Genomic DNA, 24,630 nt, shown 5'->3' on the forward strand with positions numbered 1-24,630 from the left:
AAGCCACCTTAATATCCGCAGAATGGATGTGCTGCAGACTGGAGGTGTGCCAGACTGCGTATAACATTTTTGCCATCAAAAAGTGGTCTGACGGGGGTGTAGAAATAAATTTGGTGTTCCCATGCTATAGGTGTCTAAAGAGAAATGTCAGCTATACAGAACCCAGGAAACAGAAGTACGTGGAACCAACTAGTAGAATATTGCACAACTAGAAACTGTAATAGAAGAGATGCACTTTCATATGTATTTGCATTTCTGCTAGGAGAAAAGAACTTTAGTCTTAGGATTAACTAAGCAGAAGCACTAAAGGTGTAATTACTTGCTAAATCTGGGCAAGGTACTGAAGAATTTCAGAGCTACAGGCTAGTCACTAACACAAAAACTTAATACTAACCATTAAGCAGGTATTCATGTAAAATGCAGGGCAGAGGGTGCTGCTGGAGAAGGCAGTGAGGCATGGTGATGCTATGACCTGTTCTCTTGCAATACATTTTGAGGTAACTGATGATTACAGAAAACAAAGCAGAAACAGTCTGCTGAAACAAGAGGATTAAGTATTACTTCTGTGAGTGGAAGCATGGACAAAAAGAGCAGTCAAATTATGTGGGGTGCTGTAAGGCTATTAATTTTACTCAGATATGGTGTAAGGAGGTATTATTTTCATGTGGGCTGGGGGGTAGACCATGATTAATCTGCTTCAGTGACATGGAAATCTTGTGAGCACATCCTGCAAGATTTTGGTCAAAAATGCTATAAATAATAGGTTTTTATTTTCACAAGTTTTTTATTATATTAAGCTAGAAGTGTTTTGAGAACTACAAGGAGTTTGTTGTGCCCACTGGCAACCCCCACATTCTCTTCTCCTAAATGAGCGTTGACTGGAAACTTAAGGTCTTTGATGTTTTGGCTTCAGCACAATGTTGATCAGGTTTGAATCTGTTTGGTATGAATCTGAGTCCTCTTGGCTTTTCAAATGACATCTGAGATTCTGGTTGTGAAAGGTCTCTAGTCATTCTGCTTTTAAAACTTACTTCACCCACAACCAACCATCCATTCATGACAAAAATGCATTCAGCTTCATCATTATAAGTTTTAGGGTGTTACAGTCATGAAGAGGTGTATTCTGACAGAAAATTGGGTAGCAAAGGTGTAGGTCAGAGGTTGTAGTTTGTTTTTTGTTTGTTGACTTTTCCTCACCAGGGGATTATTTGGAAATTTTATGAAGGCTAATCACATCTCCCTTGCTTGAGGCTTTTGGGGACCTTCTTAGACCATCAAAGTAGCTTTGGCAATCTCAACATTTTGGCAACATTGCAACTGCCTTGACCATAAAAAGACATGAAGTTGTTGCAGAGAGCACTCCCTGTAGAGGGAAGGTTCGCAGGCATGAGTGGTGCCCGCCCAGAAGTGACTGCAGTTCTCAAGCACTCCTCTCCAGGTGTGTGCACACACACCAGCGCCCTGCCCTTTCCTGCTGACGGAGCTTGTTCCCAGTGGAAAGCCGCAGCCTGCAGGTGCTGCGGAGGAGCCTTCCGCTGGCACACAGGGAAGGCTGGCGGAGGAGCCTTCACTGCAGGGTGAAAAATGCAGATGTTTAACAGTTCAGGGTAGTCTGGCAGAAAATCTCTCTTCCTCTCCAGTTCCCAGGTGGCGTACAGTTATTTGCAATTCCTACCTGCTTATCCTCTGATTTAGTAGCTAACCACTTACTTGCTCTCGTACGCTCCTCCTCCTCTCCCAGCCACCAGTTCTCCCTGCTTGCTCACTTGCTCTCCAGTCGACAGGAGCAAATTTGCTGCCTAGTTTGGTCCATTTTGGTTTGACCTTCGCAGGCCATTTCAGCTTCCACACTCTGGCAACAGGTTAGTGAAAGCCCATTTATATACCTCTCTTCTTGATTTGTAACTTTTTCAGGTGTTTATCTGCACTAATACAGGTTCATCAGACATAATAATAAAAAATATAATCAAGTAATCTAAGTTTGTCTTGTGTGTGTGGGTTTGCAGTGACAATTGGGAGGGAGAACAAGCACTCGCAGGTCAAAAGTAGCTGTGTAGGCAATTTTCTTGAGGGACAGAACACAGTATGGTGTTTTGCTTCACACATTTGAGAAAAATAATGTGTTAAAAACGTGATTATAGTTGAAGAAAGCACTTTTAAGTGTATAAAAACTTGTAAAGACTGTCAGGAGTGGTGCTTGGTAATTTTGCATCAGTGTGAGAAGCTGGCAGAAACCCGGAAGATGAGAATGTTTCTCAAAGGAGTTCAGTGGTTTTGCAATCATGTAACAAAAGTTTTTCTTTCTCTGTACTAGAGCAGATGCCAATAGGACTGGGTATGGCTGTGTGTTACTTCTAGCATCTGTATAAGGAGGTTAGAAAATGATGTAAGACTGTGGTAGCAAAAAGCAGTTGTTTTTTCAGATGGGTTCTGAGTATTGCATGTCCAAACGAATTCATTGTGTCAGGTGTAAATGTGAGAACTTGCTCTCAGTAGTCCTGAACTGCTAAACTTTTCCCAGTAGAAACTTGGAAATGCGCTTTCTGGAACATCGTCCTGGTGCCATTCTCAGGGTAATTGTTCCAGGTCAGTTTTTCATATGGAAACTTAAATCATTTTCTCACCTTCTCAAATTCTGACCTCTTTCTGTCAGTGGCAAATCTGGTAACACCCATATTTAGGCCACCAAATGCACTGTTATGAACTTTTTTTTTTTTTGTTACTTTTTTTTAGGGGAAGCAGGGTATGGGAGAGAAGAACTCTAAATCTGTGTTTGTTTGCAGCAGCATGTAACTTGCCTTTGGCTTAGGGGAACATCTTCAACTCAGGAAGTTCTGCTCTTACCAAGAGAGAACTAGAAAGTGAATATTTTCTTACTATGGCCTACATTCCTTGAGAAAACTTTAGGTGTGCCAGAAAATATGTACTCTGTCTGACCACATAGCCTTCAAAGCAGCAGCAGCAGCTAGAACAGCTCTGGGATTGCCTAGGAAATTGCAAGGTGAAGGAGAGCTTCCCAGCACATGCCCCGAGTACCTTGCTGAAGAGCACCAGGTAATAAAGGAGTCTCTCATTTCCAGCTTGGCAGTTGCCCAGGAGCACCCTTTAGGCCCTGCATTTGGTGCTAGAGATAGAACTTTCTCTTGTTCCTGCTTCCTCCCAGAGCAACCACAGCTTTTCCCTATCATCTTGTGTTGCTCAAGAGGAGGGCATGTGTGCTGAAGCTCAGGATCAAGCTCAACAGGCAACACCCAATGTAACCTGTCTAATCTCAAGATTATTTTTGGTATAGTTCAGGTTTTTGATGACAGTCATGTAATAGCTGCTGGTGCCAACAAGTATTCTGCATGTATATGACCGAGCATACTGCACAGAAAAATGATGTATGTCTTAAGATGAAAAAAGAAAGTATAACTTCTAAAGTCTTTAGACTTGGCTTAAAGAATTCTTGGTGGCAGCTACAGTAGAGGCAGCATGAGATTAGTCTTCAGTAATGAGGTCCATCAGGGCACTATATTCTGGAATTTACACAATGTAAGAAAGGAGGTATTGGGGGTCACACACATATAGTGCATAGGAAGTGAAAATGTATGTAATTATCAACCTTTCTGTTTTCCTTAAGATACCTTAGGAATTTGTGTGCTGAAACCTAAAGTTAAAAGTTCTAAAGGCAACTGCTCTCATCTTAAGAAATTACAGATTTATAATTTCTGGTGCAACCTTAAATTTTTATGCTCTCCTGCCTCTGGCTTATGGTGGATAAAGACTCTTTAGGGGTACATGTATCTCTGTGCCAGAACATATGTGACAGTTTTCTGTCTCTGACCACAGAAGCCCCTTAGGAAAGGTTGTGTTACTGTTGTCATTTTACAGCTGAGAGCAGGAGACAATGTCTGACTACATACTGTGCTCAGGACTTCTGCTTCATACTAGCTACATAGTAGGCATATGAGGTAAAATACAGTGAGGGCCACTTGAATCCAGGCTGTTGTACTAGGAAGAGTGTCCCCTGGCAATGCACTTGTGGCATTATTGCATTGCCCCAGGTGTTCATACATCTTCTCACCAACTGGGTATCTTCATAAGAAGAAACAGGGAGAGCTGGAAACCAACATGCTTTACCTGAAATTATGCAAAGATCCTTGTTAAACACTTTCTTTTTGCTGTAGGGCAGACTCATTTCGTGACTGTGATTATTATGTGCAGATATAATGGTTGTGAAGTACTCTTTGTGCTCTGCTAAAAAGGATGGTTTTGGTGTGTGGGGTTCCCGTGGGCTTGGGAGGGAAGAGGCCTGTGACTTTGTGATCCTGTACCATTCTGTGTGAAAGAGAGGTATTTCTGCTCTAGATAATATAAAGAATTAACACAAAGCTTTAAAAGAGCAGTATCCTTTGAGCTTTTTTCATCGTGAAAATCTAACATTTTTCATTGACTACAGGAAAGATTCACATTACAGTGGTGCACTACATTGCCTTCTCAGGTAGCAAGGAGAAGCCCACTCAACACTGTATTTGAGGACTGATTTGGATTGCCCTTGGAGAAAGGTCTTGCCTAGATTAAAGGTTCAGACAGAGTTCTGTGAGGTGCTGCAGCTACATGCATACCCTTCGCTCATGGCAACTGCAAGGTTATTTGACTTATTTTACATCTCAGATAAAAACCCTGGAGCTAATAGTGCAGAGATAATGTTCAGATGATGCCTGGTAGCTTCATTATGAATTGATTATTGAGAAGAAAGCAGAAGTGTCAGTATATATGCTGCTGGGTTGGTTTCATTGCCCAAGCCGTTCCCAGCTGAAGCCCTACTTAGTGGTGAAATGCAGGTTAGCTTGCTTCAAACAGGAACATGCTGAATTCAACCAGCCAACACACATCTAAAGTAGACCTGCCAAATGCTTGAGGGTTGCCTGGCGTGGGATGCTTCTCAGACCTGCTTTAAATGGATATTTGGCATCACCAGTGTGTTATTCCCATAGCCCAGCAGAGATGCCGTGCGTTCAGCAGGGCTGCAAGATGAGCTGTCTGGGATAGCTCATGATCATGGAGTGGAGCCCCAAGCAACTCATCTTACTTTGGATTGTCAAGGGGGGACTTGTAGAAAGAGGAAGAGTTGACAGAGGTATTCCCCCTCTTCCACTGTAGTGTCTAACGTGCTCTTCCTACTTCAGATACACTCTAGTGGAGCCCATGGATTTCTAGGAAAGAAAAAAAATATGGAAAACTTGGGACTGGGCTATCTGGCACGTTATCAGCTTGGCTTGCAGGCAGAAATGAAAGAAATGGGAAGGATGGCTCCCTCACTTTCCTCTGGGGGAGGGAAGCTAGCCGCAGCAAGCCAGCTGGCTGTACTTCCCCTTCCCTGTCAGTTTAACTAAAGGAGAAAAGGAGAAGGCTGAAACTTGGCCAGTTACATAGATTCATGGGGCAGAACCAAGCACAGTGATGATATTAGCTGTCTGCCTTGTACTCGGTCTGTGCAAGACAGAAAAAGGATGTATGAGTTCTTCCCTCTTCTCTGGAATATCTCCTTTCATTCCAGGTTACAGCAGAGATTATCAATTTGGGCTTTTTCTTTTTTTTTTTTTTTTTTTTTTTAGGAAATTGCTTTTCTGCCATAACACATTCATGCTGGTTTTTGTTCAAGTACACTGTGGAGACTTTGAATGTTTCATGTCTCATGTAAAACCTGTGCATGTGTGTGACATGCGTGTTTCATGCAACATGTATGCACACAAATAACTTTTTTTTCTCTATGACCTCACTTCCTTGAACAGGTTTTAATCTCGATCAACTTCGCTGAATTTGATTTTGAGTAGAATGCTAATAAACTAGTTTAAATGCACAAGCTTTGCTTCTGGAAAATATTCCTAGTTGATGAAATGGATCAGAATTCACAGTCTGCTGCAAGAGAATTTCTGTTAATCTTCTTAAAGGCAGCAGATAAGATTTCAGAATCAGATTAAATATTTGTATTCTGCGTTAGGAGACCTCCTCAGTTCTGTCTGACAATCAGTTAATCCTCTTCAGGCGCACAGTTCCCCCTGTCTGCATTTACCTCTTTCGTGTTGTGTGCAAAGGACCTTTTATAGACTGCTAATGCACATTTATTTGGAAATTGGAAATTACATCAGAGGTTTGACCTTCCCTTATGTTTGTTTGTCTTTGTTTTGTTTCTTTTAGCTGAGAGTAGGGAGAGATAGGGACTTGCAGCTCACTTGAGTTAGGCGAAGCAGCAAGAGCAGTGCGTAGACCACGTCCCACTGAGCTGTTTAGCCGTCATGAGTGTCTCATGATTAAACCTCATGCTGAGGGTGCTGCAGGCTCCCCCCACCCAGCCGCCCAGTGCCTCGGCTCACTCTCAGCATGAATTTCCCACTATGTAGATGTGGGAGGCGAGCTGACAGCTTGCTCGCCGACAGAATGCAGGATATTAGATGGGAAGAGAGAGTGTAAAAAACATCTGCTCTAAGCTGGTACTGTTGAAGTTTTCATAATGTATTTGTATTTTAAAAAAACCCAAGCATAATTAAGGAAATAAATATTTGTCATACATACAACATAGCATGTTGTTTAGTATCAAGTGATGTCATTATTCAGTGGTGCTCTATTACCTCTGTATGCAGCAGAGGGCACTGCATGGTGCTTAGCTTTTAAAGGACAGCAAAATTCTGCTTCTTTTTCTTCATTTCCCAGGGAGCTGCCTCAAGAATACTTCTTGTGCATCTCAGTTACAGTCCAGTACTTTTTTTGTGTGCCTTTGTCAGATTCTTTCCATTGTGTCCTCATAAAATCTAGAGGAATGGCCCATCCAAGGGCAGTCTGTCAGCAGTTTTACATGTTTTAGGAAAAAAAAAGTAATCAAATGTTATACTAATTTTCTTAGTTCATCTGTGGTCATACTTATCATTATGATTCCTTATAAGTTTCCAGGCACAATCATGATGAAATTAGGAAACACGTAGACAGATCCCACATCCTGCAGTGATGATTTCGGTGAACTCCTAGCAAAACAGTTTGAAGAATTTGCCAACCTAGAGCAACCACTGCAAGATTGGAGGCTGAAGTATTTTAATGATGTCTATAGACAGGGTATTTTGCACAATGCTATAACCACTTTTCAACATTAAAATAATCTATAATAACTGTTCTGGAAGCTGTTTGATATAAAAAGTGTGTGAGTTTGTTCATTACAAGTTTTATAGCCCTACACTAAAAAGTAGGTTATATCACTAGCATCTCTTGAGTACATTCAACTTGCCTGGTTCAAAAGTAAATATAAGGCAAGAGTTCATTGCATTTAAAAACAACACATCAGGGATAGAAACATTCATCTCTGTAAGAGATTAGGAGATGAACTGTTATTTCTCTGAAGAAGGTGCATATTGAGATCAGCCTTTGCCATGCATGTTTGTGCATGCAACCTTGGTTAGAAATTCCAGTATTCAATAATGACACTGCTGAATTTCTTCTATATTGGAAGCGATGCTATCCTCAAAAAACAAAGACGTTTGAGATGCCCACTAGCCAGTATCTCATCAAATCTAGCAAGGTCAATAATGTTGTATAAATCTGTGCTGCTATATAAAGACCACATAATCATAAGGTGTCGCGACTTGATGCTTCAGCTTCTAGCCATAATGCATTGTGTGATACACTTTAAAGTTGTTGCTCATCCAGGTACTGCTTGCATGGACAAAATCATTTCTGGGGGAAATAAAAGTGAAGAGAGTGGGGTTCAGAAGGAAGAGGAGGTGATCCCTCATGCCAGAGAGAGTAACCTGAAGGATTTCTGTCTGGACAGTGCTGTGGGTGCAAGAAGTTTACTGATGGGGAGTTTACTGATCAGAAGTTTTGCTGATGGGGAGATTGGGCAAGCCTTTGGCAGAGAGGTCTCATGGAGACTACTTGATAGAGGAATCACAGCAGGCACAGCAAATCCCTTGAGCCAAAAATGGAGGGAGAGATTATTGGGGGAGGAATGAATGCTGCCTTATTCTTTCCTGGTTGTGCACTCCTAGCCTCTTTAGAAGGCTGAATATTGGAGTAGATGTGTATTGGGGACTGCTGAGGCCTTTCTTCTATTTTAATGGTCTTATAATTCAAAATTTAAAAAAATGAGACTGTAGGAAGGAGTTCTTGTGCAAATGAATCATAAACGTAAAGCAGTTTCAGGTTGCTGACAAACTGCATTCATTGCTTGGCTATCAGGATATAAATCATAAACCCACACCTGTGGAAGATTTCTGTATTTATTCACATGGCTTTCAAGACTCACTTAAGAATATGTTTTTCTAAATGTTTTCAAATGCTACCTTCTTATATTTCTTTAATAGCTTACTAAAATGGTATGAAGTAACTGATATTAATATTTCTCCGCCGACCTCCCGCTTTCTATTGATTACACTAATAGATCTTCAATTTGCAGGAGTTTAGAATAGTAAGATGAGAGTCAAGGTATTTGAGTAGGTTACAAATGCTATCTGCTATTCAAATGACCAAAACATAGAATTCTGGACTAATTTAATATGTGTTCATTGCAGGAATCCTGTGGCCACAGTAGTAAGTCCAGTCTTGCCTTCTAGTGGGAAGGCAGCTAGTCCCAGTAGGGAATTACAGCTGCATGTCTCACACTCGCTGCATTGCTGTCCAGCAGAATATTGCCGGCATCAAACAAATGGCTCAATGTCTTTGAAGGGAGTTTTTCATTTAGTTGCAGCGTAACTTCCTAACCCTGCACTGACAGGTTTTACTGAGCCAGGGGAGCCCATCTCATTGCAGCTATGGCTCATGCCTAGGCTTTGTGCAGGAAAATGAGGTGCACCGGCCTGTTGGTGGGCTGGATGTTCCCCTGCCTGTGCAGAGTTCATCTTTCCTGTGTCTGCCAGGGAGAGCCAGGGGCAGAGCAGGGTGTGGAAATGCCAGGGGGTACTAAGATGCTGTGGATGCCCAGAGCAAGCAGGGCAGTAGCTTCTGATGGGTGGTGCATGATGTATTTCTGCCAGCCTCCGGAGGAGCAGCTTTTCCCTTGGCTGGGTTCTGCTGCAGCTGGCTGGCCTGCCCAGGCTTGGGAGAGCGCTCAGAAGTACACACTCCAAGGTTTGATCTGCATTGCTTTAATCATCCCAAACAAGCCAGTCCTGTCCACATGCAAATACTCACAAAGTGTCAAAATGTGTCATCCTTCTGTCTTTCATTTAAGTTTCATATTTTAATTCGACTGGTAACTGCTATGTCTTATGAGAATCGGAAACTATGCCCTTGCTTGGAGTTGGCCTGTTTGATTATTTGTGTATATGGTTTCAGATAAGCATTAGCATTTTAAATCCTTCTCTTTCCTCTTCTTTCTGTCTCTGAGCAGAAAGTGCCAGTGGTGGGATTGGTGGGATGGTCCAGAGGCATGCAGGCATGCTGGCTGGGAGCTGGGCTGAGGTGGGGCAGAATGAGTTTTCAAAGTTTTCAGATGTAAGCTGATCACAGCATGAGCCTGGGGCTGGTGGGGCTTCTTCTTACAGGTTAAATGTTTTAGTGTGGTAATAAGCCCTGTGAGCAGTATTCATTCTTCTTCCTGCCTTAAACCACTGCTATGTTTTTTTCCTATGCCTTTCTTCCCCATGTCAAACAAAACTGTTTAATCATAAAGTTCAGCAAAAAAATAAAATATGTTTAATTATTTTTCAGGGGACATTGTCCAGATAGCTTAGCATTAAGGATAAATGAAAGCTTGGGATCATTTGTATCCATGTGTCTCAAAGCTATCCTGTCCTTCTATCTATGCTTGCCAGTTTTGGGAAAGCTGACATATAGCCCAGAGCTAACACGTGCATGAGGAACATCTTTCTGATCTCTTGTTAAGATGCAGGGGTTGGCACTAGGAGATGCGAGTGCTGTGTCTTGCTCTGCTCCCTGCATGGTGCTGGATGAGCTCCCTGGGATACTGGAGAGCAAGCAGCATGCTGGGGTATTTCTCTTTAGGGCTCTCAGTTGGAGCCTGCTGGGAATTGATTTTCTTCTTGTCTTTTCCTGGGATGCTGCAGCCCAGTGACCACATTTGCAGTTGTGGGAGTTTGGGCTTCTGTGAAAAATAAATTTAACAGCATCGTCCTTTTCACTTTGAAAGATGAGGCAAGTGACATCACTGGGCAGTTTTTAGAACCAGAGTTACTGTATTGTGTGCCTCTGTCTAACTAGCTGTCATATCTCCCACAGTGCTGGGAGGTTATTTCAGTGACTTGTATTCCAAGCTACAGAAATGCTGTAAGTGATATAGTCTGTAATTAGCAGACCACACTGTCATGTGGGATTAATAAACCCCACTGACATGACAATCCAGGTACTTGGAAATGTTTTACTTTGTATTTTGAAATGTGGATGTGACTAGGAAGAAGATGGCTAGTGAGTTCACCTATTTGGAAAGAAGGGCTTTTTCCTGGTCTGGATTGAAGTTTTTCTTGTATTTGCATCAATGCATGAAATATAATGTTTTCTTCACAGTAGAATGAACAAAGATGTCACAAAAAGAAAAGCCAACAAACAAACCAAAGTTGTTTCCTCTGTAGAGTTCCTGTACGGATGTCAGTATTCTGCATATTTATGCCTGTTAATTTTTACTTTTTACTAGAAGAGTTTCTTCTAGTTAAAACTTGATGCTCCAACACGATTTCTTTTTACACTTTTTTTCTTTTTTTTTTTAAATCAGTGCAAGCAAATTCCATTAGAAGAGTAAGAGCAGTGTTGTGGGAGATGAAAAGTACATTTGATTTTGTTTTTTCTTCATGATGTATAGAAATGGAAAATGTAGAACTGTGTTAGCGCACTTAGACCATCTCAGACTATTACATGCTGGAGGGAGGGAGTCAAATGCTACAGCTAAGCAGATGGTGTTCATGAGTCTGTCTGTGTAACACTTCCTACACAGTGGAGTGGGTGGAGGGATGGGGGTAGACTGCTCTACACTGGCACAAAGGCTCAGATGCTGCACCAGATACAGCGCTGGGCTGTCTTGCACCAGATGTCGATGGGTCAGATGTGAGCATTCCTTCTCACAGCCCAGCTTTCCTGCACCATACCTGCTTGCTTCTTCTGGGCTTCAGTCTCTGGACTGCTGTTCTGGGATCTGCCATGCCTTGCTGAAGTCCTTAAGTACTGCAGGGGTATTTGTTGCAAGAGGAGTTGTTTGGAGCTTAGTAGTTTATTCAGAGAGGCTCCCCTGTCTATCCCCAAAGTGATATACCTATGGATGTGAAAATATGAGGAGGATCTCATCCGTAACCAGCTGATCCATGCAGCCATCCCACGTCTTTTCAGCACATTCTGGTCTGTGAGGGCACCGATAAGCACATCCTGCATCACATTTACATCTTGAGAATTCAAAGAATCTAGCAAAAAAATGTCTTGCTCTACTTTCAGGACTCTTACCAGTATGCAAAATTACACTGACTACTTCTAACCCTTTACTCACTTTGTTGCAGTACAAGAATACAGTGAAACTTTTGCTAGTAGGAAAATGATGTAAAAGTTCTTTGTCCAGAAAACATGGGCTAGGAGGTGGTTACTCATAGCCTTTACAACTGTAAGGCTGGTTAACTGTAGCTGAGGGCAGTAGCACTACTGTAACTGCAGACAGAAAATACTTCCTGGTGATTTTCAGGGTGTTAAATGGTCACACTCTGACCTTTATTTCCTCATTTGCCACAGCTAATCTGTTAGGTAAAATATTTTAATTCTTTTCCCAACACTGTACTTATGCATAATTGGATTTTATGTGCTTAGAAAGGCCGCGTTATTTTTCTATGCCCAGAAGATAATGAGAACAATTAAAGAGAAGATAATGAGAACAATCTTAACGAGGGGGTGAGATGATCTGAGAAGAATCTGTATTTTTCAAGGATGGGTCATATGACAGGCAGGGCTCGCCAACACACAAGCAGTGGCTGTTGCTTCTGGACCATATGACAGAGGTTTCATCATGCGTCATGCGGGGTTAGCATGGGTGTTCCATCAAGAGGGAGTAGTGAACAGGCAGAGGGAGCAGTTCCTGGGTAGTGTGGAAGGCATAGCTGGTAATTACAGGCTCATTTCCCTGCCCTGGAGGACCTGAGCTACTTCTGTCCTGTCTCCAAGCCAGCAAGCAGAGCAGCTCTAACTCTCTGATCCCCTTTTAACCCTTTCTTGAGCTGCAGTAATAGACATACCAGTCACTTAGCTCCCTGGCCCTGCGAAGGGAGGGTTGACTGTGACTTTTGTCATTGTAGGAGAGCATGTGGTAATTTGAGGGTATCTACTTGATCCCTTAATGTTGTGTGTAGGTAGTGGTATGTATCGTGTATATAATGCGTACATAATGTAGCTGCTGCTAACATAAGGAAAGGGTTGAGGGTTTTTTGCAAATATGTGAGTAAACAAACAAGTTTAGCCCACGTAAGTCATCAGACCAATAGTGATAACTCATTGGCCATCTGCTTCTCTCTGCGACATTGTTTTCCTTGCCTGGTTTTTCAGATACAAAAATGTGTCAAAGAGAGCTTCAACTTGCCATCCTAAGATAAATCAGTTGTCTCAGTCATCCTTGGGAGTGATGGGTGCTTATGTTTTGTTTCTGACCATGAAAATCATGATATCAAAGAAGAAGTTGACTTCCAAACAGTCATGAACTCATATGGGAACCATAAACATGATTTATCCAGTTTTTCAGAATAACTGTTTTGCTACTGGAGTTACTTATTTTTAGTCTAAAACTAGTAATTACCCTTTTTGGTACATGTGGAACCCTAGCTTGTGCAGGAACAAGTTGAGTTTCTTTAGGAGCATTCAGTACTTGATAACTTGCTTTCATCACTTGGGAGATGTTCCTGCTTGTAATATCTGTAGTAATTTGAATTCATGTTACTGCGTATGTCTCTATAACAGACTCCAAAGATATACATCCTGTTTTGAGAAGGATTCATGCAGCTCTTCCCATTAAAGGTGTGTAGTGTCACCTTTTAGTTTTTCTTTGAGAGGGCAATGATAGTCCAAAAGTTTTTTGAATTTGTTCTTGGTTTTGACTATCGAATTTTCTCACAGTTGATAAGCTTAGGTCTCTTTTCTTAAACATTACTTTATGAGTTAGAAGGCCTGAATTTCTCACCTAATTGCTCTAGAGGGGTGGAATATTGTTACTGGGAGATAGATACAGTGATATTTGTGGGTTTAGCTATGTCTTCTCTTGGAATCTTTGTTCTGAAATTACTAAGCTTTGCACTGATTTTCAAGGCATAGCAATCCGGGAGAATGCAGGTTTGTGAAGTGGCACAGATAAATAGGAATCTGTTCAGACACCCTCTGATCTTACCACTTTTGAAGTGGCCTGCTCAGCATCTCAATATGCTAAAAGAGGAATCTGTGTTATTGTAGTTGCGTGCTCAGAGATCGGTGTTCTTGTTTTGGTTTTTTTCTTTAAATAGGGAAAAAGTAAAATATGCTGGAAGCTTTTCTAACTGCTTACAGTGAAACAAGAAGTGGAACTGAATATTTGAGTTCTTGACAGCATTCAGTTACGAAAAAAAATATATTCTATATGATATTCATATTCTGTATTCTCTTCTATAACATTAGTGGTATATATCTATAAAATTGACAAGAAGTTTTACTCATCAGAAATATATAAATAAAAATATTAATATTGAATCATCAACATAATTTTGTAAGTAATGGGTGGTTGGTTATGTTAGGTGAGGACTGAGACTACCAGAAAATTTGTTTCATACTGAATTTATCTGTTTTTTTCTCTTGGACAAACCAGGCTGTCTGTCTCTAGTTGGTACTGCAAGCAGTGTGAGTCAAGGCAAGCCTGAACCGTGTCTGTGAATCATTGCTTCTGACTCTTAGGAAATTCTGTGGACCTGATCTCCTCTAACAATAAACTATCTACCTAGGAGGGCTCCTCGAGGGGTAATTTTTTAGCTGCACATTTTGTTGAAGCTTAGGTACAGGGTACAATTACCTGGAGTTTGTTCTTGCTTGTTTTATAGAGGTAAGGAGTCCAACAGACAGGCAGCGATCACTGTGTATATTGCTTTACTTCCTGACATGAAGGGTGAGTACTGAATATAAGAAGCAGTTTTTTTCTGCCAGGGCTATGTCCAGCAGTGCCTGTTCTCCAGCATACTTCAAAAGCTTTGTACTGCTTCACTGGCCTAAAACAGGGGCTCAGGGAAGGACTTCTCTTTCACAAGATCCCTGTTTTCTTTCGAAGTGTGGAGAACCAATACTGCCTGTGTGACTGAATTATCAAGGCATGTTCTTCTGTGTGCTGGTTTGGCATGTTATGAAAGATGTCTGTGATCTGTAATCATAGTTTCTGTGCTAGTTTAATCATCAAGGAACAATAATGCTTACCTTCCTTTGCCTTTCATCCTCCTCCATCCCACCTTGCCAAAAGCATGGGATGTTCCTGAGCTTGCTGTAACTTTTCAGTAGTTCCTTTCGGTAGCTGGAACATTTCTGCCAACAGGTTTTCCCTCCTGTGGGTACCTGTTGTACACTTACGTCTAGAGGCAGAGGACAGTAGCTTGTCAAACATGCATGCAGTTACAGCAATGGCAGTTTCTGTGTGCTGGGCTACACTAATTTGCAAATAACCCAATATTAAACAGCTTGAATAACTTCAAACTGCAATAGCTTGGTTATTCAGGATCACCAGTGATTTAACCATGCATTTGCTGCTGGATAGAGCGCTTGCTTCCATTAACCATTTAATCTAATTAAAGGTGTTTTAACTTTTGGTACCTTTCATGAGACTGAGGTCCAAAGGCTCCTCTGACTGCAGACATCACTGGGACAATTCATTATGTTCCTCCTCAACTACACAATCTGTAAATCTGGACAGGAATGTTTCTATGGATGTGTGGAGGGGCGTCTTGCTGGCAGGTAGTATCTTCTGGGCTCATGAGACCTTAAAAGACAGGCAAACCAAACACAAGTTCTTCAAAATGAATTTGTTTTCATTGAGTTTAAGGTACCCAAATGGGGAAGGAAAAGCATTGAGTGTTCAGGGTGGGGCAAGGGCTGGAAATACAACTACCACCCTGTTTACCTCCAGGGGAATGCAAGTGGACAGGAAAACTTGGCCATCTACCAGTAGCTTATCACTATCTGCCACAAAGCTCATCACTCCCAGCTGGGACTTATGTCAGCGGCAGGGCACCATCATTGTTTGCCTGCTGCCGTATCCTGAGAGCCACTCTCTCATAGTTTAAGCTGACAGTACTTAGCAAAGCTGGTATGCTAAACTGATTTGGGGGTTTTTGTGGGTTTGGGGTTTTGGTTTTGTGGGGTTCTTTTTCTTTTTTATCCTACCTTGAAATCCCATCCTCCTGCATAATTACCTGTCTTTGTTGAGAAAAATTGCAGTGGAGAAAAGGCTTGTTAGTTGATGGGATAAGAGGGGATGAAACAGGTCTCTCAATCCTCGTTCCTTTTGTGTACACTGGAAGCCTCTTGGCACAAAGATAGCTGTATTTCCAGTGCAGCAGGGAGCCACACTGGCTTCTATTGAAATAATAGGGCAGATGCTACAAAAGATTATGCAATAAAACCTATATGTTACTTCTAAGAGGCTGGGTTTTTGATAACTGTTGTAGGACTGTTTATTAGGTAAATAATTAGTCTTTCCAGATAAGAGGTAGAGGTAGGATACAATATACATCGGAAAGATTTATGAGAGCTAAAAAGTAACACATGCATATATTGGCAGCTGTTTACAGCACTAGTTTGTGTGTTTCATTTCATTCCTGAATTTTATTTCAAAAGCTTCAGACAATGCGGGATTGAGACTATGGTGGCTGAAAGCAAAGCAACTGAGAAATGTATTTGAAAAGGCTGAATATGATATGCATTCCTTTTATGAGGAATATTTCCTTTATGACCTCCTCCTGCTTTGTATTTAACATTTCAAAGAACTTTGGAGGACTGTCTGTAGGCTGTGTCTTCATGGAGCCAGTAGCCAAGGATTTAAAGTATTGTCATTGCTGGCCTGAAGCTGAAAACTCCAGGCGGTTTTAATCTCAGGGTGGGGGGTGGCGGGGTGGGTGTTTAAACCCAACCTTTTGTGTTCAGATTAGGAGTGCGGGAGGATAGACTTAAGGGGTGTTAGTGAGAGTTTTTTCATCGGCAGCTAAGTAATAGCATCGGGCTTTGGATATACTTTTTTCCAAGTCTTTGTTATTTCAGTAATTACTATGTGGTGGGTAGAAATCCATAGGGTTTGTGGTCTTTTTAAGTACCACAGCAATGACACAGGGATGTGGGCAATAAAAAGCAGTACTTGTTTTTATAACTTTTTACTCCTTGGACGACTTAGGGCACTTAAATGTCTTCTCAGATAGTCTATCATTGTTTCAGTCCTGGATGTCTGTGTTTATTTTGTCTTGGTTCCATCAGCTTGGATAACAGTAATATCCATCTTTGGAGAGGAAGGAAGACTAAAACAATTTGGCACTAGCATCATGCTTGACAAATCTGAAATCTGCCAGCTGTGAAGGCAGCTTGCCTGATCTACCTTACAATGTCTGAGAGATGGAAAGGTTACCAAACATATCCCCCATCAAGAAAGAGATCAAGAGATAAGTTGCTGAGCACTTGCATATAGAGTTTATTTTACTTTCTGTTAGAATCTAAGAAATGTTGGTCCTGAGTATTTGTTGATTCCTGGAATAGCTGAGGGTAAAGAGCACTTGAAATTTTTATGTATGGAAACATGATGACTCCTTGCAAGAGCTTCTTAGATGAGCACCATAACTAATAAGATTTACCACACTTGGCTTGTGTAGGTATTGAGTTCAGTTCAATAGTGGTCAGTTTTAATGAAGACTAAAGACTTTCTAGCTCTTAATTTAGTACATGATTCTTATTCAAACAGAATTCTAATGCTAGAAAATTGTCTCACTTAAGATGCTTGCTTCTTTTGAAAAAGGTATTTTTAGATTTCCAGAAATCTAAAATTCTCTCGGCCTTACAAAAATTCATTGTAATACAAAAACCATTTTGAAATAAACCTTATTCTATGCCATTGCCATTCGCATGCTTTAAAGGATGTAAGTATGCTTTTGTGGTGGGAGGGAGGAGTGTGCTTTTCAGAATCAGACAAGAAATTTTTTCTTTATTTTTGTAATTTGATTTTAGTTTACCTTTCTTAATTTGACTATTTAAATTTGGCCATTGTAATGATATTCCTTTGTAATAAGGGGTGTTTTTCTTCATAACATCTACATGTTTCACTTATTTTTTGCCTTGACTCTGATAGGAAAGTTGTAGGTTGAAAAATTCACACCAGAGACTGCTCTTATATGTAATGTGCCACTGAAGTGCAAGAAGCGTTTCGCTAAGATGAGGCTCTGGGTGCTGCTCCCTTCTGCTTAGCTCCATAGAGGAGTTAAAGATCTGGCACTGACCTTCTAACAATCTGGGAGGTACAGTGCTCTGCTGGATTGAAGTCCCTCTTCATGTTTAAAAACAAATAAATTAATAACAAAGTAATATAGAAGGATATATAGGAAAAAAAAAAGTAGTCGAGCTCCATGTGGTTGATACATGTACTTTAACAGATTGCACTGCTAAAGCAGGGCATCACTTAGTAAGACAAAAATTATTTTGTTGGAATAGTCCCGAGCTGAAAAATATAACTTTCTTACAAGGTGATGGGAGAAGTTTGAGCCTCAGTGCTATAAAATGTTTTTTTCTTGTTCCTCTACTAGAATACAAAAATCTCTACACGCAGGAGAAATGCTCAGAACAGCTTCTACAGAGAGGCAAGTGCAAGAGATGCCTGCATAAACCTTCATCTGAACAGGGCAATGGGAAATTGTCTCTGGGTGCACACAGGTGGGTAATGTCAGAGCATCAAAAGCTAAGTGGAGGGTGGCAAGAAACTGTGGTAAGCAGGAATAGGCAGGGTAGCTGTCCAAGAGTGGGGTCTTCCTTCTGACAAGCGCCCCTGTGTCTTCAGAAGAGAAGAGAGAATCTCCAGGGTCCCACTGAAAACTAATGACTAAAGAGTGCCATCTTCTTGGGAACAAATTGACTCTGCAACTCTGCAGTCTGGTCCAGAGGACATGCAGGCTGATAGTTTTGCATTGATTTTCCAGAAGCCTTTGGGATCAGGCATGTGTTGAGTCACCTAATTTCTGTCTCGGTTTGACTCCTCTTTAGTGTTTTTCCTTGCCCAAATACTAGGATATGACAATGAGACAGCCTCTGAATCTGAGACTATAATAAAATATCCAAGAAGTAATTGAATTACTTTTCTGTAAGATGATGAATCAATGTTTTTTTGCTCTTGGGTTTGTCTCTTGCTTGCACTCTCTTCAAACTGATTGGTGGGACATGTACATTTTCAGCGCTAAAACACTATTTTGAAAGCAAATTTAATATAGGCAGAGCTTCATGGACACATGAATGTAAATTCATGACAAGAGGTTGTTTACAAAGGGTGGAGTAGCCTATTTTCAGGCCACTCAACTTTTCTAAGGTTTTTAAGATTTCTGCCTGTTACACAGGCTATATATATAATCTAGAAAATATACTCAGTATATTGCACAGCTGTATAAGCAAGAATTCTGAGAGGGAGCTTAGTATTGGGTTGTTCAGCAAATGCTTTGTGGCATTATAGCAGCTGCTGGGATTTAGTTCCCTTGGTATGCTGCTTCAGTTTTTAGGACTGCCCATCAACTATGTTCACTGTCCCATTTGCAAACATGCCTGTGGTGCTTTGTTCGGTTTTGTGTATGGCAAGTAATCCTTCTAGACAAGAATTTAGAGCTTAAAACTAACATATTAAATAACAGCCATGTAACACGCAAAGCAGTGCCCATTTGCTATTATCAAGGACCTTCTTTTCTTTCTCAATGCATTTTTCCTTAAAAGGTGCCTACCTGACATGCAGAATCTGTGTGTTGTTTATTCTGCTGTAGCACCCAGGAGCTTCACCAGAGCCCAAGGCCTGCTCGTGCTTGGTGCTGTCTCATGATCTTGTGAGGTGTTACACAAGCATAAAGCAGAAACATGGGCTCTGTGGAGGAATGGAAGGAGACACAGAGATGTGTGAATCAGTCTTTAAAAACATAATCTGTAATGGCTTTTACTGCTGGTGGGATCTACGTTGCCTACTCAGCTCTCGCTCTCTGTTTTTTCAACTTGCAAAGCAGAAGGATAAGCTGTCTTTCTAACTTGTGGTACAGCTGGCCCCCATATATCAGTATGTTACTTAAATACCAGGGTACTAATGATATGTGACACCAGTGGAAAACAAGAAAGCTGAGGCCAACATTTTTGGCACGTCTTTTACTACTGTGTCCTTTGGAAGAGCAGGCAGTGAATGAATTGAGTTGCTGTAACTCCACTTCTCCAAAGTTTTGAATTCTATTATATGTGAGAGGTTTAATAAATGCTTGACTGTGTGCACAACTACTCAGGATTCATAGCTTGCCTCCCTCTTCAGTTGGTTTTGTATACTGAGGAGTTACAAACCCAGCTTCCATCCATTTTTACTAACTGGCTTTGAGTCAGTGATTATGGGGAAGGAAAAGCATGCATCAAAGTGAAGGCTGTATCCTACAGCCTGTGTTCCCTTTGATAGGGTGGTACACGTTCAGGTAGTCTTGGATACCCAGATTTAAAACCCTTCTGCATCAATTGTCTTCTGTGCAGAGCAAGCACAAATGTGATCAGAAGGTCTGGCATGAAAAAAACAGGGGAGCCTTTCTTCTCATAGCGGAGGCAGGTTTGTCTTAAAATCATGCAAGTTAAAATAAATACCATGGAGCATAAACCAGCACACAGAAAAATGGTGAGCTACAGCATGTGTGCAGCAGCAGTACTGCATTCCTGTCATCACACATTCCCAAAGTATAACAGAGAGAGAAATATGATCCGAAACTGGTTTAAGAGGTGCTGTAATTAAGCCAGGATTACTACCATGGTATAACACAACCGGATAGCATTCTGGAGCTAGACTGAAGACTTGCTTGTGATAAGCTCTAAAGCATTTTCCTTTTCTTATATTTTGAAGTTTGTGGGTGTTTTTTTTTTTTTTCTTTTCACTTACACCTTTGCCCCTGGGATTTTTAATTTCCCTTGTGGTGGAGTTCCTCAAATGCTCTCTCCAAGGAAAGAAGGTTGTCTCAGCAAGCCCAACTTCTCCTGTGCAAATAAATCCATCAAGAGAGGCTGCCTTATTTTGTGACCTGGGCCACAAGCACAGATTACAAGTACTTGGCTTCTCTTGCATATTTGAGTAACAACAAGTACTAGGGAGAGGTGACAAATTAATAGTGTTGGTGTCAGAAGACTAAGGGCTGCTGTGAAAAGAGGATGTGCCTCTTCAGGCACAGTTTTCTGGTTTGTTCTTGCCAGTATATCTGATTACAAAGACCTGGAAGGAAAAACTAATGCTTCCTACAGCCAGGGACAGTTGCAGCCTGTTGCCAGACCTCTTTAACCAGTGTGGGACTGTACAAAAATATCTTTTTTAGAATCTTAGTTCTGTACATTTATTAATACAGAGACACAAGAAGCCACACATGAAAATGGAGAATTCATGCAGTGGACAATTTACTCCCTTCATGGGTGTATTAATATTAGAAATGTCAGTAATGTATTTTCTCAGGAAGGCTATTATGTAGAGCTGCAGGTCTAATATAACCATATATTGACAAGGCCTGTGATGTTATCCCCAAATTTGAAGTTTTTCCTGAGTTCCTAATTACATTTTTTGCACCTCTTCTTGCACTCAAGTTTCCTTCTCCCTCCTCTGCTTTAAGTGCTTTTCAGCTGCTTGTACTACAGACTTTTTCTTCCTCTAAGGCTGGCAACTGGGAAAAGGATACTACCATAGACCTGCAGAGAGTGAAGCCACAAGGCTTTGTGCTGAGCACCTGGCATCTTGACAGTGCTGCCTCTTCTGGTGGTGTTGGGTGCTTGTAAGACACCAGCTCTGCTGACTAATAAAGCAAAGTCCTTTTCATTACCTCCCTGCGAGGCAGTCAGTTGACTGTGCAACAGGCAATATAGTGACAGGGTAAGGAAGAACCCAGGCTTTGAATACATGGCTTGATAGACAATGATTTTTGAGGTGTCTTAGCAAAGATGGGGTTGCTTTCCTCCTTGTGTTCCCTGTATTTTGCCATTTTTATTTTAGGTTTTGGCTTGCATGCTTATTTAATTTGAAAACCTCATGCAGTCAGTCCCCAGACCAGGCAAGCTGAGGCAGTAACACCAGTCCATCCTGCTACTGAAGCCTGCTGCTCTCCCCTATAGAAACTTGTTTGTCCTGGGGAGGGAAAAAGAAGTAGCCCCAACTGAAACTTGAAATACCACATTGCATGAGAGCAATTACCATATATGCACACGTGCTCAAGCATGCATGCACACACACATGCAGAGAAATATGTACATCTACAGCTCACCATATTGTACACTGCTACATAATTATCGTTTTTCAATTGAGGAAAAATAAGCGTATGAAATGGAATCTGTAACCCTTGAGTTTTAACAGCATATTGCCACTGCCACTCTTCTGGGCTAGTTATGTCCTTTTCTTTTTACTATTTTCTATTTATAAAATGGGAACAGACCTGCTTAGCAACTAATAAGTGAGTGTTTATGAAGATCAAATGCAACAGATATCCTTAGTAATATTTGTTTTCTTACTTTTTGAAAGATGACACAGAAGGTTTTCAGAAGCTCAGATTTTGAACTGCTTCTCCAAAAGCCTCCAGGCTCCCTATGAATTTGGACTGAATCAGGATTGTGATTGAAAGCTTGAGCACATAACAGTCCTTTGTAATGTCTTACATGTACCTAAGCTTCTTTTTTCGAAATTCATAATGTTAAATCAGCGCCTTTGAAATGGCTACTGTTATGTTGCCAATTCCTGATAAGGAATTGTTAGGTTAGAAGGGAGGCTGGATGCCTGGTTCTGGTTTAGTTCAGACTTTTTTCCATCCAAGATCTCTATGGTCTATTCATCCAAGCCTCAGCTCTCCCACTAGTAACTCAGGAAAGAGGTGGTACCTGTTGGACTTTAAATTATAAAGTTATAAAAATAAATGCTTTGTCTGATTCTGATTCTCAACAAAAAGCTTCTGAATCAATGCATCAAGCTTTGAAACCATCTCCTTTTCCTCTTCGCCATTGACAGCAAGTGATCAGGTGCCCATCAGCTCAATTCCTGCTTGGAAGGAGTATTTTCCCTTATCCAACAAACTCCCTCAGACTATTTCCATTCTTCTTTTTACAATTAGGCAAAACTTTACCAGTGTGTAATAGATAGGCAAAAATATTTGTAAATTAAATTAACATTTCCCAATGGTTTTAGCTAAAGAAAATGAGTTCTCCCTGCTCCTGTTGGGACTGTCGGGTTAAACAGCCTATTTTTAGTATTTCAAAATGTACTACTGCTCACTAAGCACGACAGCCGTTTGAAGCTGGGAACTTTCCTTCCCCTACTCTGCTCTAAAAAGCTGTATGAATCCAGACGTTTATTGTCTTTCATTGGGGAAAAAAAAGTTAAAGAACAAAATGTTGTGGGTTGCTTTTAAGCACTCAAATTTTAGCTAATGATTTTATTTCAGTTTGGCCACCGAAGCAAAAAATCAATTACACACACAGTTCTAGCAATTTTCCAAAGAAAACAGCCAAAACTTAAATTTGGTCTTTAATTATATATTTGATTCATCCCAGTAACAACACTTGACTTCAAACAATGCAAGAGCAGGAGGAAACTTGCTCTGAATTCCTTTCTTCAAAGAGAAGAACTCTTTCAGATACCATGTCAGAAAGCTTTAAGCTGAAACCGAATAAGATAACTGTGAGAAGACTGAATAGGAGTTTTAGCTGACCGCAGCTCTCAGTACTGAAAGGAGGCCTCCAAAATGGCTTTTAAACAAACCTCCCCACGTTTGGGAAGGAGAGTTGACCTTGCTAGGTGGATTCCTCTTGTTCCCTGCTCCCGCCATATTAGCATGAAAATTACTTTTCATAGTTGCAGGAACAACTTATTTTCCCTTAAAATTATCTTACAATGAAAATTCATCCTGTTATGTGTGCCAAAACCTATGAACCAGCCTGATCCTACAATCAGGAAGTAGAAGGTATCATGTGTTGATTGTACGTACTATATTACTCCCAGGACAACACTCCTGCAAGTGTACAAATTAAATTGATTAAAACTATTTGAAGGACTAATGTGCGCTGCTACTGGTTCATTAGTGCACAGTAAATTGCTCAAGAAGAACTGGGATATGTGTGCTTTATCTGATAGCTGCAAAGCTGTCCCCTGCTTTTTTATTTGATACTTGTTAGAATAACTCTGAGACTACTCATGTATTTCTAGTTGGGAATAATTATGTGGAAAGCCAGCGTAACGATCACTGGTCTTGTTTGGTGTCGCCCTCCGCTTTGTTCTGCCTTTCTGCTTCTGGGCCTCATTCTTCCCCCTCACTGCTTGTTTTGCTCGATCCTATTTGTCTCGTGTCTTTTTTTAATGGAACAGATTGATATCTAGGGCTGTGTCTAGATTAGGGGCAAAGGCTGAGTTTAGTTCAGCCATAGGTTGAAATTAGCTGGCCACCTATTTTCAACCAGTTCCTGATAGCCATCATCCATTCAACTTTAAGACACAGAATTTACGCTCCTGGCTAGAATTTAATTTGCTTTTACATCTAGTAAAATGGGTAGGATTTTAGGTTTGACTTAGCTGGGGAGTGGTAACCAATCTGTCCTAACCTCAGCCTTTTATGAGCAAAGTTGAATGACTCTGGACATTCTTACTGTTTTTCTGGTCTGGGGGTGAAAACACGCTCTATTATAAGCTTTGTGATGGCTGATGAGTAAATTGCTAGATAAGTAAGTTACATGATGGAAAATGCAGTTTTATTAGTAGAGCTCTAGGCCATTTTTTTCTCTTTTTTTGCTCATCTTACTTGTTCCTGTTGCTACCAGTTTACAAAGTACCAATGGAAATGTGTCATTCCTGGTGGCTTTTCACACAGTTGGAAGGAGGTGAGGGCGAATGGGAAAGGACCCTGCAGTATTTAATCTTCAAAGCTCTTGCTGGATTTCATTCATGCAGTTTCTACTCATGTGAAAAGGATGGCTGCATACAAAACATACAAATGATTCTCCAGTGTGTGTTCTGCCCACAGCCGTACAGCTAGGTGGGCTGAGGTGCGTTCTGGAGTGATGAGCCCAAAGCTGCACAGCAAGGCAGCAAAAGGGTAATGTCTCAAGGTCCGCTGGCTTTTATGTTCAATTTATTCACCAGGAAGTCATCCTTTTACTGGTTCACCACTATTGAAAATGCTAAAATTACTGACAAAATTACAGTCCTCTGATTTTCCATGCTCTTAGAAACGTGACACAAACCACTGTCAGGCAGGTTAAATAATTATAAACACGTAAATATAAGTAGTTTATTAGCAACTTCTCCAAATCCCGGCATCGCAGTTGTGTCCTCTGGTAATGCTGGCACCACCTGATGTCAGGTATGCTCAGAGCCGGCTCACAGGGGAGGCACTAATCAAACCCTTCACACGGTTTTGGTTAACTGGAACTAATTTTTGGTAACTGGAGTTCATTTTCAGTTAGGCAGTG

The 24,630-nt window shown here is 41.0% G+C and overlaps 1 protein-coding gene across 3 annotated transcripts in view; it reads left to right on the forward strand.

Annotated features, from left to right (window-relative positions):
- Window positions 1-24,630, forward strand: part of STOX2 (storkhead box 2) — a 144,998-nt gene that overhangs the window by 46,953 nt on the left and 73,415 nt on the right. The window contains exon 2 of one of the 3 annotated variants that reach the window (XM_065695344.1): window positions 17,736-17,862. The exons of the other annotated variants lie outside the window; for them this stretch is intronic. Coding sequence (XP_065551416.1) covers window positions 17,835-17,862 — 28 coding nt within the window. The 5' untranslated portion in view covers window positions 17,736-17,834. The remainder of the gene's footprint in view (window positions 1-17,735; window positions 17,863-24,630) is intronic. 3 annotated transcript variants of the gene reach the window in all.

This window comes from Lathamus discolor, chromosome 1 (genome assembly GCF_037157495.1).
Source record: "Lathamus discolor isolate bLatDis1 chromosome 1, bLatDis1.hap1, whole genome shotgun sequence".
Lineage (NCBI taxonomy): Eukaryota > Metazoa > Chordata > Aves > Psittaciformes > Psittacidae > Lathamus > Lathamus discolor.